This window comes from Meriones unguiculatus, chromosome 1 (assembly GCF_030254825.1).
Source record: "Meriones unguiculatus strain TT.TT164.6M chromosome 1, Bangor_MerUng_6.1, whole genome shotgun sequence".
Taxonomy (NCBI): domain Eukaryota; kingdom Metazoa; phylum Chordata; class Mammalia; order Rodentia; family Muridae; genus Meriones; species Meriones unguiculatus.
Window position 1 is genome coordinate 88,253,819 of NC_083349.1, and position 18,892 is coordinate 88,272,710.

An 18,892-nucleotide genomic window follows, 5' to 3' on the forward strand; every position below is an offset into this window, starting at 1 on the left:
AATTCCTCCTTCCTTCATATGATTTCCTACACTCTGACAAAGGTTATGGGTCTCAGCATCTGCTTTGATATACTGCTAAGTAGAGTCTGTCAGTGCCTTTTGTGGTAGGCTACTGTCCTGTTACTTGTTCTCTCCTATTGAGGAACATGATTTGATCCCATATTTGATAAAATATACTTTTTTTCCTGAAGCCTCTGTGGGATAGCTCTGGTTCTAGAAAGAGACATATTAGTGTTTAGATAGAGTTTTCAGTAGCTCTCGACATAAACGAGCAACTTAACTCTGGACCACAGTTTTATTTGTTTTTTATTTTTCCATCTGTAAAATGAAATGAACATACATATGAACTCTATCTCTATTTGAGGAAGGTAAAAATGTGTATTTTTTAAAATGTAAATTCTGATGTGTGTGGTTTCACATGCTCATTAAAAATTTTGAGTGGCAGGCAGAACATTGGTACACTGCTTTTGGTAGTTGTGTTTGTACTTATCCCTTCCCTACCCCAGGCCTACCTTTTAGATTGAGTTTCTGTTGACAAGAAAGTCAGGACTCCAGTTTTTATTGCAAAATTCATGTAAAAAGAAAGTTAAAAATTTAGACTTATTTGGATTTCTACCCTCAGTTGGAGAGGAGAGACAGTAGCTTCTTGAAGTCTCATTTCTAAGCAGTTTTTTTCTGGAGTTACGTTCAAAGCTGCAACCTGAGGACAAGGGTGTACTGAATTATACAGTTGTGCCTTTGATTCTGTTACATGTTAAAGATCCATTTCTGCTTTACAATTCTAAACCTGAAAATTTTAAACTACCATTGTGTCTTATGTTTATTGTTTATGAAAAGGTACATTAACAGTTTCAGGAACCATAGATAAGAATAAGCATCAGATAGATGGGAGTGGGGAAATCTTATTATACTGCTGTATATCCTAAGCAAGAATGAGTTTAGCGAATCACAAGGAAGTCACTGAATAATGTAATTGTCAACTATGACTCTGCACATAGATGATCCAGTTAACTCTACATCATGGAATTAACCACAGAATGATGATAACCAGAATCAGCATCAGTCCCCACAGGCTCAGAAGGCCTTTGCTTCGTTTACCAGGTTAGCATCATGGAGTGTAGTATTTTAAAATGCCTAAATAAAACAAACTCATGTACATACGCAAAGTATTTGCTTTAACTCATCTTAATTAGATGCAATGTTTGCATTTAATATCTATATATCAGATATGACATTAACTATTTCAGATAAGTTAATAATTAAGTTACTAAAGATGTAAAGAATTCCATTTTAAGTAGCTTTCTTGCTTTCCAAATCTAAAAAGGCAAATTGTTAGTAGAAAACATGTTGAAGTATAATTGTGTTAGGGCTTTCGAATCCATCTGGTCTAAATCTCACAAAGTTTATTTAAATGCTGCAAAAACTTTGACTCAAATTTTCATCCAAACAAATTAATTTGATAAAAATTGGTTTTATGTTTCTAACTAAACCAAAGAGCTTTATGATTAACCATAATTTTGACTATGTTACTGTTTAAGTGTTGTTCTTTTAGTTTGGAAGATTTACTTCCCACAGATACACTCAGAAGCTTTTGGCGTCTATGAGACTAATTGAAGATTTGCTGAACATCAGTAATATAGAGGAAGTAACACAAAGTTGAGGATCAGAGTACCAGACTCTGCCATGTATTCACTTCATTTAATCTCATAGTACTGCTTGCTATATGCTACATATTTACAATTAATGAATAAAACATATTCTTCACACCCTTGGATCTTACTGTTTCTTTCTCCATGTGTGATACTTATTATGTCAGTTTATTAGTTCAGTGAAATTACAAAATGTATGCCATGAGTTAAGGATGAGTACTTTCTGTATCACCACCTTCATCACCAGCCTTCCTTAAGCAATAACAATCCATGAAGAATAGTATCTGGGCTCTTGAGCTTTTTAATGGAATGGGTATTAGAATCCTCCTTGCTCTTCTCCCTCCAAAATATTTCTAATTGTTATTGTGACTTATTTATGTAAGACCAGTGGTTCTCACCCTTTCTAATGGTGTCAACCTTTAATATAGATCCTCATGTTATAGTGACATTCAACCATAAAATTATTTTTTGTTGCTACTTTACACCTGTAATTTTGTTACTACTGTGAATTGTACTGTAAAATCTGTAGGTTTTGATGGATTTGGTGGCTTCTGTGAAAGTCATTTGAACCCATAAAAGGTTGCAACCAAAAGGATGAGAACCGCTTATCTAAGACTATAATTTAAGAAGACTCATGGTGGCAAAGGAAACTAGCCTGTGAAGGGAAACCTCCTCATCACTATCCCAGAGTTTTTTTCATTAAAGAAGTTAAAAGTAATTAATAAGGCATTAAGTTACATATGAGAGAGAGAGAGAATGTTAAGATTCTTGAACCTGCAATTTGAATAAGGAAACACCAATTATAATACTATCATATAATGGCCAACATCATTACATGGGTTTTACCTCAACATACAATGCCTTAGGATTTAATAATATTAAATAAGTAGTTTTATACACCTTTGGTGAACCACAATGAATGTATGGAATACTTTAAACATTAGGCCAAACAGTAAACATTTTTTAAAGGCACACAGACTCTTTAAACCCACATGGTAGCACACAGTAGATTTCTTCTAACTGTATTTTTCTGTTCTTTCTAATCCCCTTTCTGGGCATGATGACATGAAGCCTTAAGGAACTATATATTTTTCAGGACCTTATAGACTGCCAAGATATCTAATACTTAGAGACATGGTGTATTATCTTGATTTTGACTATTCTAAACTTATATTTTCAACTATATTTAACATGGTTCAACATTCTATTTTCAATTAGTAGACCCATTTTCAATTATTGGATTTGTCTTTTTATTAATCAGTTCAAAACAATTTCCATGCTGTTTTGAGAACTCATAGTTTCTTTTGTGGTATTTCAGAAAATAGCAACTTTTCTACTGTTTTTTTTTCCCTACAGTTTTCTTTTGTACTAAGTGTAACTATGAATACTATGTGTGTTGAGCAGAGTTTATTTCAGTTAAAATTGGTTATTGTCTAAGGAGTGAGGTCCTGCTACATGCTTTGTTTCTCGTAGTTATTATACAATACAAACACTGTCCATACTAAAAGTTCTTTCTGTTTTAATAAGATCTGTCAATATAATTAAGATGATCTACTAAGACGCATTTATTATTTTATGTTCAGGTAAACTTTGCTTGACTTATAAGATGTAAAATTTCATTGAAATAGTACACTGACTTCGGCTTCCAACACATATTATCTTCTTTGGACTAAAATAAATATCTGACACTGTTGTATAATTTGTTTCAAGAAATTCTAATGTCATGGGCCAGGGCTGCAGCAGCTTTCATCAGTGTTCTTTGGGAATCATTTTCTCATCTCAGAAACTTATTTTATGTAGCAGGCAGCAGCTTATGTGCTTGGGATATCTGATCAAATGTTATTGTGTAGATACTTAAGACCATAAATATATATATATATTTAAATTTGTGTTCTGACATTACTCCATCGCTGTGTAGCCTTGTAATTTGATGTCATTAGCTTATGAAAAGGGCAGGATTTGACTACTAGTGATCAGCATTTAATGGCTTTAAGTTCTGAACATGGACTTGGCAGGTCTACCTAAAGTTGATTTTGTATTCTACTCTGTGTGTGTGTGTGTGTGTGTGTGTGTTGTGTAGCTGGAGAATGCATGCCAATGAGGGTGTGCAGTCAGTCTATTTCTGTGCCTCTGGAAGCCAGAAGTTAATGCTGAGTCTCTTACTCTATCACTCCACCTCTGCTCTCCACTCACTTTTATACACAGAGTCTCAGGCCAAACCTGGAGCTCATCAATTGATATTGCTGGCTGATTAGTGGGCTCTGGGGTCTGCTTGATTCCAGGGTTCACACTATGCTAGGCTTTTACAGGGTTGTTAATAAACTGAACTCAATTCCTCATGCATGTGTAACAAGCAATTTAACAACCAAGCACCAATCGAGTAGGCCTGTTATATTCAGGCTTCATATGACAGTGTTTACACCATTATTTTATGTCCTGACCGCTTTTGCCACTTAGCACATTTTTGCCATCCTCCCAATTCATATTTTCATTCCAATAGTCTATATTCTTACAGTTTCTTATCAGATGCATTTATTTTCACAGAATAGACACTTAGCAAGTTCAGCCTCTTACAGAATGCAACGGACTCAGGATGCACACTGCTCTTTTTACCTTCATCATCTTCTGTATCTGCTGCATTGCAGTCCTATGTAAATGTTGATGCTTTTTTTTATGAGTTTATTTTCCTACAGTGTAATACTGAACAAGAGGCCTGTTTAATTACAAGGGAGGTTTCTGAATCATTCTTTAAGAAAATTCACTGTAAAAGAATGGATGGACTGTACATCTTACTCTAAAAATACATTGTTATTAGCCTACTGTGCTTTAAAGTTTGTCATAGACTGATATTTGAAGGCAATGATATTGGATGGCATTGGTGGGAATACTAGAAAAGATGGCAGTAATACTAGGTAATCAAATACATTGCTAAATTTAATTTTTTAAGAAACGAAATGTATTCAGGATGTGCTCTCCTGTGATGGCTAATGACAATGACATATTATTAAAAGAATAGTAATTGTTCAAAGTCTAAATTAGACAAAGGTATTTAAAATGTCTACACTAAAATTTGGGGGGGTTATTTCTCAATTATTTTTGTTATTTTGAAATTAAAGTAAAAATATTGCATAGTTTTTTACATTGCACAAATGCAATAATCACATCCAAACTAAATTGATATTTTCTTTTAGAATATTATTATGAATTTAAATCATATCCCTTAATGAACATAAATAACAAAAAACATATATTACTTGTTACCAATAGATATGTCAGAGACCTTTTAGGGCCCTAAAAGTAATAATAGAATTAAACATATAAAGAAGTCTGTATTTTTTGCCTATAATAAATAGAATAACTATTTTCAATGGATTTAAGGAGTAGATGTGTTACTAGTAATAATATAAATATTATGATTTTCTTAATCCACTTTTGTTAGCTTTTATATCAGAAAAATTTTAAATAACGTAAAGTTCAAGTTTTCACATGAAATGCAGGTCAGTTGGATGTGTATCTGTGGACCTACAAGTCAGTGTTATGACAAAAGATATTATGGTATGTTTGTAAGCATGTTTTTGTTGCTCTTGTCTTGGTTTCTTAAGGTTGGCTTCTAAAAATACTTTTGAACCTGGGAAGCAGAAAGGAAGTTTTGCTTGCTTTTCAAATTGAAGACATTATTATATGGTAGTCTTGTCAATCATATTAAAGAAATATGTGATGAGTAGTATAGCAAACATCTAGTGAGTGAAATTTTCACCCTCAAAATTGTCTCCAAAGTATGTGGGTTCTTTTTCTGACAATCATAGACCCTTTTATACAATGTTAATAAGTATGTATGACCTTTCTATTTTGTTACTTAAAGAATGAATCAAACTACTCAGAATGATGGAATAAACATTTTAAGATGTCTTATATGATCACAAATGAATTCTTCATTTATATTTATGCATGTTTGCTTAAAGGGAGACTAGCATATTAGGAAAACATTAAGTGAGGGACCTAGACCAGTAAATCAACAGGTAGAGACTCCATTGTTTAATCCTCTGGTGTCCTCTTACTCATGGACTAACAATCAAGTCAGTTAATTAATTACTGAGAGGTTAGATCTCAAATTATAACCTCTCAGTAATTAATGACCTCTCCAATGGTGTCAAACTGGTTTTATTCTGAACCAGCCATTTTTCTTTAGTTATGCAAAACATTCAAACAAATACCTGAAATTTAACAGATGTACTTAGTTTTTATTTCTTCTTTGTTGCTAATTCAGATACTAAAAATTTGACTTTCCTGCCTTGATCCTAAGAAGATTACTGTACAACAGAAATGGAAAATACTTTTTTTTTTAACAGATGTGCATTTCTTACTAAAGTGAAAGAACCTCATTTGGCAAATTTATATTGGATAAATCAATGACCAAATATTTGCTATTGAATGAAGATGCGTTTTATTTCAGATGTTTTTCAAAGAAAGCAAAATATTTTGTACTATAATGCTAAGTTTCCTTTAAGTTTTAAGGACAGCAAATTATTTGTAGAATACTCTGTGCTTAATTTCAAAGAGTCGGAGTATTATGAGTAAATACAATTAAGAGCCCCAGCTTTAGGGCTGTAGAGGTGGCTTAGGGATTAAGAGCACTTCCAAAGATCCTGAGTTCAATTCTCAGCAACCACATGGTGGTTCATAACCATCTATGAGATCTGGTGCTCTCTTCTGGCCTGCACACACACAAACAGGCAGAATACTATATTAATAATAAACAAATAAATCTTAAATAAAAGAACCCCAGCCTGGTAATTGATGTTAAATCAAAGACTTTCCTAGATATGCTTTTTATCTAAGATAGCAAATTAGTCTAACAATATAGGAAGAGTATTAAAACTATTTTTCAGTATTTTTCTTTGAGTTTATAGAATCAACAAAATTTTAAATCCATTAAGAAAGTTTTTACCTACAATGTTTCCGCTACTTTCAGCTTGTGAAATGAGACAGTTTAGTGTCACTGGAGCCCTCTTTTTCCTTAAGCTCTCTGGATGATTTGAGTGAGTCACTCTGCCACACTGAGCTCACTAATGAGATAATGTGATGATTAGAAGTCACTCAGAGCACGTGAAAATGGTGATGACTATTCTGGCATTAATCCTTTATTTTTATTCTCTTTTCTGTAGAACACATGGACTACATTCCTTGAGAACTTTCCAACATTTACTCATATTTTACAAAAAGTTACACTATTTCTGATAGTTTTCTACTTTTATTAGAAAGTGGCCTGGTTGGTTCTGAAAAAGAAGATAAAGTTTCACTTTTCCTTGATTTCAGTTATTACCCTTAGGAAGTAAGAGCAGCCGATTCTGGAAAACCTTAACTTGCACATACTGCATTTGTCACTGTGATGCTGCTGGTACCCCATCCATTTTTATTTGAAAAAGATGATTTCATATGTTTAAACCTCAGGTCATTGTAGTCTAAACGATTTTAATTTCTGGAACATGGAGGAGCTCTTCACACCTGTTTTCTTCCTGTGTAAATAATCTACACTGAAAAGAGCATTAAATATTTGTTGTTTTATTAGCAATGTTTTAGTCTAAGCGGAGAGTTTCTGGGAAATTTTAAATCTGATCTACTTAACCAGAAACAAAACACATTTCAATGCATTTCAGTGCTTTCTACAAAAATTTAACATTAACCATAAATGCTAGTACTTGCAAATATCTTGAATCTTTCACATGAAGCAATATGAATAACGAAAAGTTCTGAGCAGTTTAAAGAGTACTTTTATTATTCAGTGTATTTTCTTTTTAAAGTAGTTAATAAATGTGTAAAACTATTACTGAATTTAAACTAACAGCTTGAAACACCTTTTACTTGAAATACATTCTGGTTTTCTGTACATATAAAATACTTAATTGGTTTGTCAGTCACATTACATAAACAGCTTATTTTATGTAATATATGTAAATTTAATTTGTTACCCACTAAATTTAGATTTCTTTTTATAATATAGTTTAGTCATGCTTTATGCAAACTTCTCTGAATTTCATCACAGAATTCTTCTACTTTTTCTCAGAAAAATCAAAGAGATGTGTTTTGGACTGTTCTAAGAAGCCAAGTCTAGACAAGTAGTCATTTTAACATGTCTGAAAAATCTCTGTGGTAGTGACTTCTGAACAACAACAAAACCTGTCTATCTCAGAGATAGATATGTTTCCTTTAGAAGAGAAAGGGTGTTAGCATACTAGTCATTTATTTATGTTTCTTTTATCTTTTTCTCCCTACTCCACCCCAATCTCTTCCAACACCCCAACATAAAGGTTAGTGGGAGAAGGGGCATAGTTCTTTCTTAGTTGCTTACTTCCTACTGGTTAGGGTTGCCAGGTTTCTTGGAGCCAGTCTAATCGTTGTTTCAGGAGATCTTCAACTTCTCTCACAACAGCAACAAGAAGCAGCAAGGAGGAAGCAGGAGCAGTCTTACTCTTTTTCTGAGCTCCTTTCTTGGCTCTGGCATTTATTCTCTTTTCAGAGCCTTCAGTATTAAACTATCGGCAGCTGGCAAAGAGCTCCTCTCAGAGCCCACATGAGACAAATAGTCTGCTGCTGTAGACCATCTGAATCATCTCCACATCCCACACCTGAAACCAAAACAAAAACATGTTTATATCCACAACAGAAGGGTCAGCCTCCTTTAGTGGAATTTATTTTCTATGCCAACAATGCAAAAATTAGAAAACACTGTTCAGTGTTCTCTACAGCAGACGTACAGGCCAAAATACTGCTATTGATCTGTTTGTAGAGAAACCTATACTAGGCACTGGAATCCCAGGTGTATCCAGAAACATGGCCAGGTATATTCAAAAGTAACTCTAACTCTGGTCCCAGAACTTCTGTCTTACTTCAGACTCTCAGGAGGGCAGACTCATGCATGGATGCTTTTGGGAACATTCTGCTCAATGTCAATCCCATATGAGGAAGCACTTTTTACTCAGAAAGTAGTCCCTGCATGGCTAAATGCCTTAAACAGTCTGTGTTCATCACCATTTTATGCAATGGCTCATTCCTAAGTTCAACTCCTGAGATGAATGTGGAAATAGTAAGCGCAAAATCTCTGTGTATATCAAAACTAAAAGTAAAACAGTTTTCAAAAATACTTGTGATAGCCTCTCATGTACAGAAATTACCTTATAATGTAGGAGTCCTTGTATATGTTTTATAGTATGTTAACCAGTCATTGAGAAATTCTCAGAGATTTCTCAAACAGCATCAGTACCAAAACAGGCTAAAATGTTCCTCTCTTCTTTCTGTTATCCTTGCTCTGCCCAGCCCGCCCCCACCCCCCACATTCCTCTCATTAATCTGAGACTCAACATTGAGAACATTTTGAATTAAATATCCAAGTCTTCCTAATTTCTAAAAAAGGTTAGAAATGCTGAGATAATCTCTCTACAGCTGCATTTGATCTAGACATAGCTCCCCTTCCACTCCTGAGCAGTGAAAAAGCTGCCTGCCTCAACTCAAACTGGCTGCACTCATGCCTCCAGGATCAGGACTCAGAGCAGGCTAGTGGGAGAACCTTAGACTCTCATTTGGGAGGTTTTGGAACAGGAGTTGAGGTCATCTGTTTAAAAAAAATGCTCTGTAATTTGCCTGATTCTTGCCCAGATCTGATTCTTTCCTTTTCTAAGTGTCCATAATAAACCTTTATGCTTTGTTTTCTATTTTAGCCTCCTCTTGCTCCCAGCCAGTGTTTCTCTTCCTCTGGCCGAGTGCTGCATAAATCTACAATCTCAGTGATTCCCTCCATTTCCTAGTCCTTGAAGTATCCTCAGACTATTGAGATTTTCTAAAGGCTTTCATTGCCAACACTAAAAGAAAAAATAAATAAATAAAAGCCAACCAAAGCTTTATCCTGTGCCACCATGGGAACCAGACCCTTCCATCCTGGCATTCAGTCCCTGCAGCAAAGGATAAAATCTTAAGAAACAATATAAGGAGCTAGAAAATGAGAGGCTAGAGGCTCCAGATGCATTGAAAGGACCACGACATAGAACTGTAGTTTTATCGCTATCACTGGTACCAGTGTTGTATTTGAGGGAACAGTTGTTACCTTAGTTGTGCTGGTTTGATGGAAGAGAAAGGGAATTAAGGACAGTGAAGGGAGCCAGTCACAGGCAACTGAAAGAAAAGGAAGAAAACCAAAGTGCAGATGGGAATACACTGGGTGATCCCTGGTAGCTTCATTGGCAAAATCTCAAGGTCTGCAGTGGCACACAAACTGACCGCTGCTGCACATTTAGATGAGGACTCATGTAATAGTCAACATAGTGGTTGGTTATACCAAAAAGTGCTATTTGTGACATTTTATTTCAAACTTTGTTCAGCAAGATTCAGTTCCTCATGGGGGGGTGTACACTGAAACAAATACATTCACTTTTCTATTTATTTTTCTTTTTTCTAGATGCATCGACTTAGGATTAAGTGCAGAAACTATTACTGGAGATTTTTAGGCCAGAAGTTTGGATTTCAGCAACTGAAATAGTTTAAGCTTCACCACCTACACCGTAAGGCCGATTACAGACCAGTAATGGTTTAAAAAAAAAAAAAAGCAATGAAAGGATCTAGTATTACAAAGCCCATTTTAGGAATGCTGACATGAACTTTAGGTTCACTAGCAGGCAAGAGAGATGCATAATTAGGTAATCCTTGTCAATGTGTGGTCCTACTAAGGTCCATGGTTCCCTCAGTTCCTATCTCTCAAGGTGTTTCATTAAACTGCTAGTCATTTCCATCACCTGTGGAAATCCTCTGGTTTCTACACAGTGGCTTCTTTAGTTCCAGGATGCTGTCTCACCATGGTGAAGAATTGCCTACACTTGAGTGGGTGTTGGTAGTGGAGAAGAGTGGAGTTAGGGGCTTAGGAACTTGGGGGTGTGGTATCTGTCTTAGAGAGTTGTTCTTCTTGGAATTCAACGTGACTAGGATTAAGACAATGACTTATCCATGTGACTTCAGCCTTAATTAAGAATGACATATATTAGAATAAGCAGACTCATGCAGGGATGTGACCTGATCCAGAATAAAGGCGACAGACACCAAATGAAGGCTGAGAAGCCAGGTGTTCATCTTTCACTTAGTTCCTTATGGGCCCAACTAAGATCTCAAAACTATAGTAAAAGCAGCTTCTGTGTGCTATCATGATAGGCTCTTCTACTGCCCTTGCATTCTTACAAGCTAAAAGCAAAAGAAACACACTCCAATAGCTACACATCTGCAGTAACTTGAAGTGAAACAAGCAATATTCTGCTGCTCTTCTTTATGCCAACACATAGCCACCGTTCCTAGCATGAAGGAAACTCCAATTTCCTTCCCATTTGTGTGATTCCCATTTGTGTGAGGGAAGCATGCTTTAAAGAAATGAACAGGGAAATTTTTTTACAAGTTTCAATTTCTGACATTTATACAGCTAGGGAATACAAAAGCAAGATTTTTGTAAGTGACAGTAATAACAGTAAAGTTGATTATTTTGAGAACTGCTCATGTACCAGTATGATTAGATCTGCAAAAATAAAAAGCCAGAGTTTTTACACATAAGAGATTTGTTCTCATTTGATAAGGTCTACAGGTAAGGCCAGGTGGTTCGCTTTCTCCTTCCCATTAAACCAAAATAAACTGCTGTCTTTGTGCACTGCAGCTTGCCATAACTCAGGAACTCAGTTATTCTTCTCTGCTGCTCAAAACCCAACAGCATTTGTTTGCATAACAGTATACACACACTTACTGAAGCTGGAAAGAAATTTTTTTTTTCTTCTAATTCAGCATCTACTGTCTCATGTAAGAACAAGCTAGAATGCTAGAGGAAGAAAAAAAATGCGGAGAGATGGATTGAGCACTATAACTTAGTGTGGCTGCTACATTGTGAAATAATAGATGGTCTAGCCTCAGGTCAACAAATTTTAACTATCATAGTAAGCACATGGACTCCAGAGTGTAGTATAGAAGGGAAGGAGGAGAGAGAGGTTGGGATTTTGTTTTCTTTTTCCAGTTTTATTTTATTTTGTTTGTTTGTTCAGCATGTACACAGGCATGCATGAGTGAGTGTGTGTGTGTATGTGTGTGTGTGTGTGTGAGTATGTATGTTTCACTGTTATTAAATTTGAAAATTATATAGACTTAAGACAAGACTGATTAGCCATCTTTCTTCTGCATGCTTTAAGTGAAATTAATATATCCCTTATATTTTGCCCTAATGTCTTAGCTCTTTGGAAAACCCAAATATTCTGAGACAAATTTTCTTAAAATATACAGATCAGGATTGCTTGTACATTGGGGTTGACTTGAATTTACACACCAGACTCCCCTCAGTTAAGCATATTTTCTCTCTCAGTAGGAATGGACAAAATCTAAATGTCAGGACAGGATACACATCAGCACCTTTGGGCCTTTTCCTCTCCTAACAGTAAAAGATGACTGTCTTTTGTGGATGGAGCCAGTGACCCTAACATCAGTCACTACTGTGCGCTTTCTTCTTTTCTTTACAGCAATTCAGTGATATCAGAATTTATCAGTGATATCAGATTCTCCTCAGAATTTAAAGTTCTATTTTCTTTTATGAAGGCACTGAGAAATCATTGAAAAACACCTTAAATAGCAAATAAGTTTCTGGAGGCACTATCATATATCATAAACATTATACTTATTTGTATATTTCCAATATAAAGCAGTAAAATAACATTTAAATATTTGTGCATACATCATGTCAGAATTCCTATTCATAAGTAATGAATTCAGTTGATTTATTTAATAAATTAAAAACAAAATATTTTAAAAACATAGCAAATATTTGAATTTTTAAAAATGTTTCTTTCAAAATAAACTGTAGCAAACCAAGTATTGCCTGAAAATGTGGTCCCATTAATCAGTGAACGGGTGGCTCAATATTAAAATGTATTAACACACCGTGTATTTCAGTTTTTAGTTACATTATTCAAAAAACATTATGAATCTAAGTTCATTGATCATGTCATCCCCTGGAAAAGAAACATTTAAACTTATAAGTGACACATTTACTCAGTTTTGTCCTCAGATTACTATGTGCATGTTGCTTTAATTTTTAGTTTAATTTTTAATTTAATTTTAAACTTGTGTTTAAATGGCCCGTGGATAATGTACAGTTAATTAGATACATATAAAATGTAAATATGAGACTAGATTTTCAGTCCATATAACTAACTACTAAAATGTTTTGATAAGTATCAATATCTGGCTTTTGCCCTGGATTCCTAAGCTGACTTCCCTTCCATTTCACTCCTATCTGCCAAGTTCTGTATCTCAGATAGGTGTTTTATTGCTCAGTTAAGTATTATCAATTTAAACTCTGAACAGTTAAATGGGCTACATATATATTTAAAACCTGTATGTGTGTCTATGTATATATGTACATATATGAAAAAATATTTAAAATAGAAAATATATGAATATCATATAGGTATGTGAAAGCACAAGAGAGCCTCTTTAAACATTAGCCTTAGCTTAACCACATTCACAGCCACATTACACAAAGAACTGCAAAGTTACAAAGACAGTGACAAAGTGACAAAGTAGCCTGGTTTAATGCACTCTTTTGAGATGGTCAGTTTTTCTACTCGCCATGTTTTCAACAGCATCTTAAAAATTATAGTATAATGCATTCATAATAAAACTTGACTTTGTAATTTAAAAAATAAGTTATATGTATATATATTAGCTGCATACATCCATATTGTGTTATTCTAAGGAAGTGATTAGAAGCACTCAAAAGCAAGTGACGAAGGATAACACGTTTGACAGAATAGAATAATTTTTGGTGAACTTTCACGGCTATCGCCAATGGGCTTTTCTTTTTTAAACAGAGATCTCGATCAATATATAGAAATAGAGCCTTTAAAATTATTTTAAAAAACAAACACAAAAAACCTTTTAAAAAACGCCTGGAAGGACCTTGCCAGCGTGCTAAAGTAAGGCTACAGCTCACTTTACACAGAGCGCTGGAAGACTCATTAACAAACAACCCTTTGTTCAGGACCTGACTGCTATTGTGATTTTGTCTCACATCTGTAAATGAGGGCAATGGGAGGGAATCAGCTCCCCCGTGGTTTTGTTTTTCCCCTTGAATGGCAGTGATGGAGCACTTGCATGATGTGTTTGGTGCCTTGCATGAGGAAGACATGCAAAGGCAAGGTCCAGTCTGCATGCTGCTTAATGAATGTTTTTCCTTTTCTCTCCTTCCTTGTCATGTGCTTTCAGAAGACAACAATGTGGAAGGTGGGTGCTTTCTACCTTATTCTCCAACTCCTTTTTGTTTTTCTTAATTTCAGTATCAATAGAGTACATCTCGAATACAGACGGTAAGTTGACCTTTCTGAACATCCATTGGTTTCTAGTTGTGTATCACTTTGCATATAGAACACTCTCAACCCACTAGTTTGAGGGATGAAAACCTCCTTCAGTCTTATTTCCAGTGCCTGATATATTTCAGCAGCCTGTAGGAGCCTTAGAATACTTAATGCCGTGTTCTGTATGGAAAAATGATACAGTCCTTCTTCCTTTGTTTTGAAAAAGAAAGTGTTTCTTTGCAGTTTCCTACAGAGTGCATGAACCTGTTTCCTTCCTTCCTTTCTTCGTTCATTCCTTCCTTCCTTCCTCCCTTTCTTCCTTCCTTTTCTTTTGTAGAGCAAAGTTGGAAATATTTACTATTCTGTCATTTTACCTTCTTGGATTTTTTTTCAAATAATTTGCATTACAAAATAACAGAGAAAACACTGAGATAAGTAAAAGGCATATATTTAGATTGAAATACAAGTCATTAACAGTGGAAATGAAAGCTCACAGCCCTAACATAAGATCATGGGTAAGTATATTTCTAACATTTAGTATGTGTTAAAACTATGATAACTGATTCAAGTATTTTTTGAAAATCTCAGTCATGGAATTTTGAAGAAGTTTTGTATTTTTACCAAATATTTCTACAAATATTTCTCAACATTTTATTATTAAAAAACTTGAGTGAAATAGGCACAATGCTACCAACCAGATCTTGAAAAGATAAACACACAAAAACCATTAGCTGCTGCAGAAGACCAAAGTAAAGTTTTTCATCATTTCATGCACAGTTTTAAAAAATTGTCTTTCAGTATTGATCAGACTGTAGAGAGGCTGTCCTCAAACTCATAGATATCCACCTTCCTTTACCTCCTGAGTGGAACCGCACCTGGATAGCTCATGTTATATAATCACAGCATTAATAGTTGCAGGTAATGTGAACATGGGTCAGGCGATGGTATTTAACATCATTTACTTAGCTGCTACCATTTGAAATGCAGTATTTCTATACAAATAGCTGCATTTCTTCAGATGAAAGATTTCTTGCAAAATGGCTACAGTGAAAGTGACATTACCACAACTGCGGAGACTAAGAGACATTTTTCTTGGAAAAGAAGACTTCATTTTAATACATTGATCACTAGCAAGGTCAGCATCAAAGTTGTGATGCTGATCAAAGTTGTGACTTTCATGGACAATACTTATTGCTAAACTGTTCTGATAAAAAGCAAAATAGACGGAAACTTCTAAAGAAACCATATATCATTTTCCGCAAATACTGGCTTTGTATATTCTGATTTTTTTGTTTGACAATTTTAATTGTATGAACATATACTTATCCTCATTAATTGAATTTGAAAGTTGTATAAAATTCTTCTGCATTGTAAACCATTTTGTAAAATGTTCATTCCCCCCCATTTTTTTTAATCTGTAAGGTGCTTTAAAATCAACCAGTTTAGTATGATAAGATATTCAGAATATAACCCCCTAATCTATTGTAATAAAGTTATTAAATCATAGTTTTAATGTCTCTGTTTACAATGTGACTTTAAGAATACAGCCAATCTTCTTTTAGAGGCAGGAATGTAGCAGGAGGAAAAGAAGAAGTCTTTGCAGATTTTTTTTTTTTTTTTTTTTTTTAGTGCAGTGTCAAAGCCACCACACGTGTCTAAGTATCTTTTCTAAAATTTAGGTCTCCATGGGGGCTGGAGAGATGGCTCAGTGGTTAAGAGCACTGTCTGCTCTTCCAAAGGTCATGAGTTCAATTCCCAGCAACCACATGGTGGCTCACAACCATCTATAATGTGAACTAATTCCCTCTTCTGGCAGGTGTATACATAAAAAATAAAATAAAATCTTAAAAAAAAAAAATTTAGGTCTCCATAAAACTTAGATCTTAAGGGAGATAATTTTCTGATATATTCTATAAAACAATGCTAGAAATACAAATAAACTATTAGGATGGAAATATAAATTAAAAGTGAAATTAAATGGGAAAAAATTAAAACCTGAAGAAATTAACCTCTTTTTTACCATGTAAAGCACAGAATTAATCACCATATAAAATATTTTTATTTGCCTTTATGATTATCTTGTTGAAATTACTCTAGAAATACAAAGAAATACTATTTGTAGAAACATCACACTACATTGCTAAATAATTTCCATATTATGTTGTGATTATATGATGATCTTTTTCATTATATCTGCCCTACCCAGATAACAGAGTACACTTAAGAGTTTGAAAAAGCAGATTGAGACAAGCTTAAAGTTCTCAAGCTAAAAGTTTCAAATATAGCTGAAGTAGCACTAAAACTTGAAAACCAAATTCTTGAAATATAACCAAGAGTAATAGTTACATTTCTGAATGGAGGCTAAGCAACTATGATTTATGTTTTTCAGTAAAAAGTACAGTTTTGGGCGACAAGTGGGCTTGCTAAGACAGTCCCAGAGCTGGGAGTGGTGACACCCTTGAGAGCCTGAGACGTAAGAACTGTCCTTAAAGTTAGCCTTGGCTATACATTGAGAATGTGCTTCAAAACCAATGTAGTTTTCTTTAGAAAAAGAGTTTTTTCATGAAAAATACTTGGTGACATTATGTCTGCAGTTATAGCTTAAGTTAATAAAGGAACATGAACACAGATCAACATTTAATTAAAATGGCAAATAATTTGGATTCCCATGAAAAATTAAATGAACTTACTTAAATCTGACCCATTGTTTCTTAAAAATATCATTATGTCATAAGTTCAAGCTTTTCAACTAACTGTCTATCTTGTTTTTGCATTTGAACTTGCTACATGTGTCAGACAAGGGGACATTTTTGCACTGTCATTTCAATGTGACTAAACCCCCACCCATATTTAATTATTAAACTGCTCATTTTTTTTTTAGAGAGGAAAAAGATCAGACCCAGCCCATGTTTAAGATATTCCTTTGGGTGTTTATAAAATATAATTTCATCACTGAACAATGACATGTCCTATGAGGCCAATGTTCCAAAAAAAATCTTATCAAAGGGCATGAAGGGCAGATGAACTATTTAACGGACTGGTTGGATTTTAAATCATGCTCTCATACTTTTGACTGTTCTGATACTTAGAATACACAGTGCAGAACATGCTCGTGTTTAAATTGCAGTTTTATTATTCTTTGGCCCAAAGTATTCCAACCGAGGGTTGAAAGAATGTTTTTGATTTGCCTCTGTGATGCAGACATGTCTCATAAGAAGCAAAATGTCTGTCACTGAACATTTTTGTCACCGTGACAACCCTGCCTTCCCATGCTCCCTTGTTTATTGCTGACTGTGCTCTTGTTTCCCTTCAAGGTCTGGCGCACCTGATGATGGGCGACCAAGGTATGGGCTCTGCTCCTTTTCCACTCTGCTTTCAGTGTTTTCTTGTTCTGTAGCTGCTTTCAAACCATTGCTGCAAAGTTTGGGCGGATGCTTGGAAACGATGTGGCTGCAAGTGAAATCCATAGCTTTTGTTTACATTTTTTTCTTAGTTTTATCTGCTTTTTGTTGGTATGATGTTGGTTTGCTCCTGTGACAATCATTTCCCTCCAACTTTTGCACTGTAACATCTGCAAATAAATAAGATGGAAGTAATTGTGGTTGAAATCTTCACTTAACAGAATACACAGGACGAGTGCTTGCAGTAAAGGAAAACAGTCAGGAGCTAATGTCTGAAAACACCTCAGTCTAACTTGCTACATCAACTGTCCACTTTTCATCTATGCATGGCAGTTTGGGAATGTGCAGACATCTTTGGCTTTTGGCTTCTAGAGTGCTGATTGTAGTATTCCATGCAATCGATACTTTTCTACCTATGGCCATTGAGATCTTTCTTTTATGTAATCTTTTAACATGAGCATGGGCTTCCAATCCCTTGCATGTACCTGCCTTCAAAACAGGCAGAATTCTCAGAATGTATACACTGCCTTTCCATTTGTCTTCAAAACATTGTTTATATTTTCTTGTCTTGTTTAATTTTCAGAGAGCAGTGCACTTACATATAGTCATAATTCTTCTTGTTGTTTTTCTCCTCTTTATTCTCTTTGTCTGGAAATCCTTTCTTCATGGACCCATTTCATCAAATGCATAGGTAAAAGTAAAGGTACTACATTATTTTGTTTCTTAGTATCATCTGTGTAGATTACAGTGTGTCTAAGTTATGCAAATGTATGTAGACCTTTGGCATTGGTAATGGGTACTGGGAGGAAGGTATGTGTGTTAATGAATATTTATGAACTTAAGGTAAGAAAGAATCCATCAAAATATTTTTGCATTGCCTTCCTATCTTCATGTTTTGCTTTTTAGACTAATTTTTTTTTCATGTCAGTTGCTTACATAATTAGTGTGTTTAGAAATTAGCTATAGGTTGTGGTGTCAGTTCCCACATTATCATTTAATGGTAGTTAAATGATGTATGTACTAACCATAAATGTATCTTCCTTAAATATTCAACTCTGATTGAGCACACCCACCCTGTTCATTGTGACTGATGCAAGCCTCATCACCTCACAGCTCCAGGGTTGTACAACTGTAGGTTCTTCCCTTGCTGCCTGCTAAATGCCATAGAAGCACACTGACACTATCATGGTTCCAATAGGCAGCACTGTGACGCAGACAAAGAGACAAAGAAAGCTTGCCCTTTCTTTATGCATGTCAACTTCCAGAATGTTAATAGCAACTACAAATACCAGTGTCACTTGGTAAGTCAGGCTTGAGTACTCTGACAATGTAGATTAAAAATCAGAAGAAACATGTTTAAGTCACTATTTAGATCCATCTACATTGGTTTAGTATTGTCATTACTATGTGCTATATATTATGCACTATGAACTACATACTAAGTAAGCGACTCACATTCCTGGCAAATATTTAAAATGGC

At 34.8% G+C, this 18,892-nt stretch overlaps 1 protein-coding gene across 43 annotated transcripts in view; it reads left to right on the forward strand.

Annotated features, from left to right (window-relative positions):
- The window catches only part of Nrxn1 (neurexin 1), a 1,167,492-nt gene that overhangs the window by 97,032 nt on the left and 1,051,568 nt on the right, over window positions 1–18,892 (forward strand). For 11 of the 43 annotated variants that reach the window (XR_009594896.1, XM_060393149.1, XM_060393184.1 and 8 more), the window contains exons 3-4: window positions 13,923–13,940; window positions 17,326–17,355. The exons of 9 other annotated variants lie outside the window; for them this stretch is intronic. Coding sequence is in view for 32 of the 34 variants with exons in the window: in XM_060393149.1 (XP_060249132.1) it covers window positions 13,923–13,940; window positions 17,326–17,355 (48 nt within the window). In the remaining 2 variants the exon portion in view is untranslated. Of the gene's footprint in view, window positions 1–13,922; window positions 13,941–13,993; window positions 14,024–17,325; window positions 17,356–18,103; window positions 18,116–18,892 lie in introns of all 43 variants that reach the window. 23 more of the 43 variants (XM_060393140.1, XM_060393190.1, XM_060393259.1 and 20 more) reach the window with 7 other exon arrangements.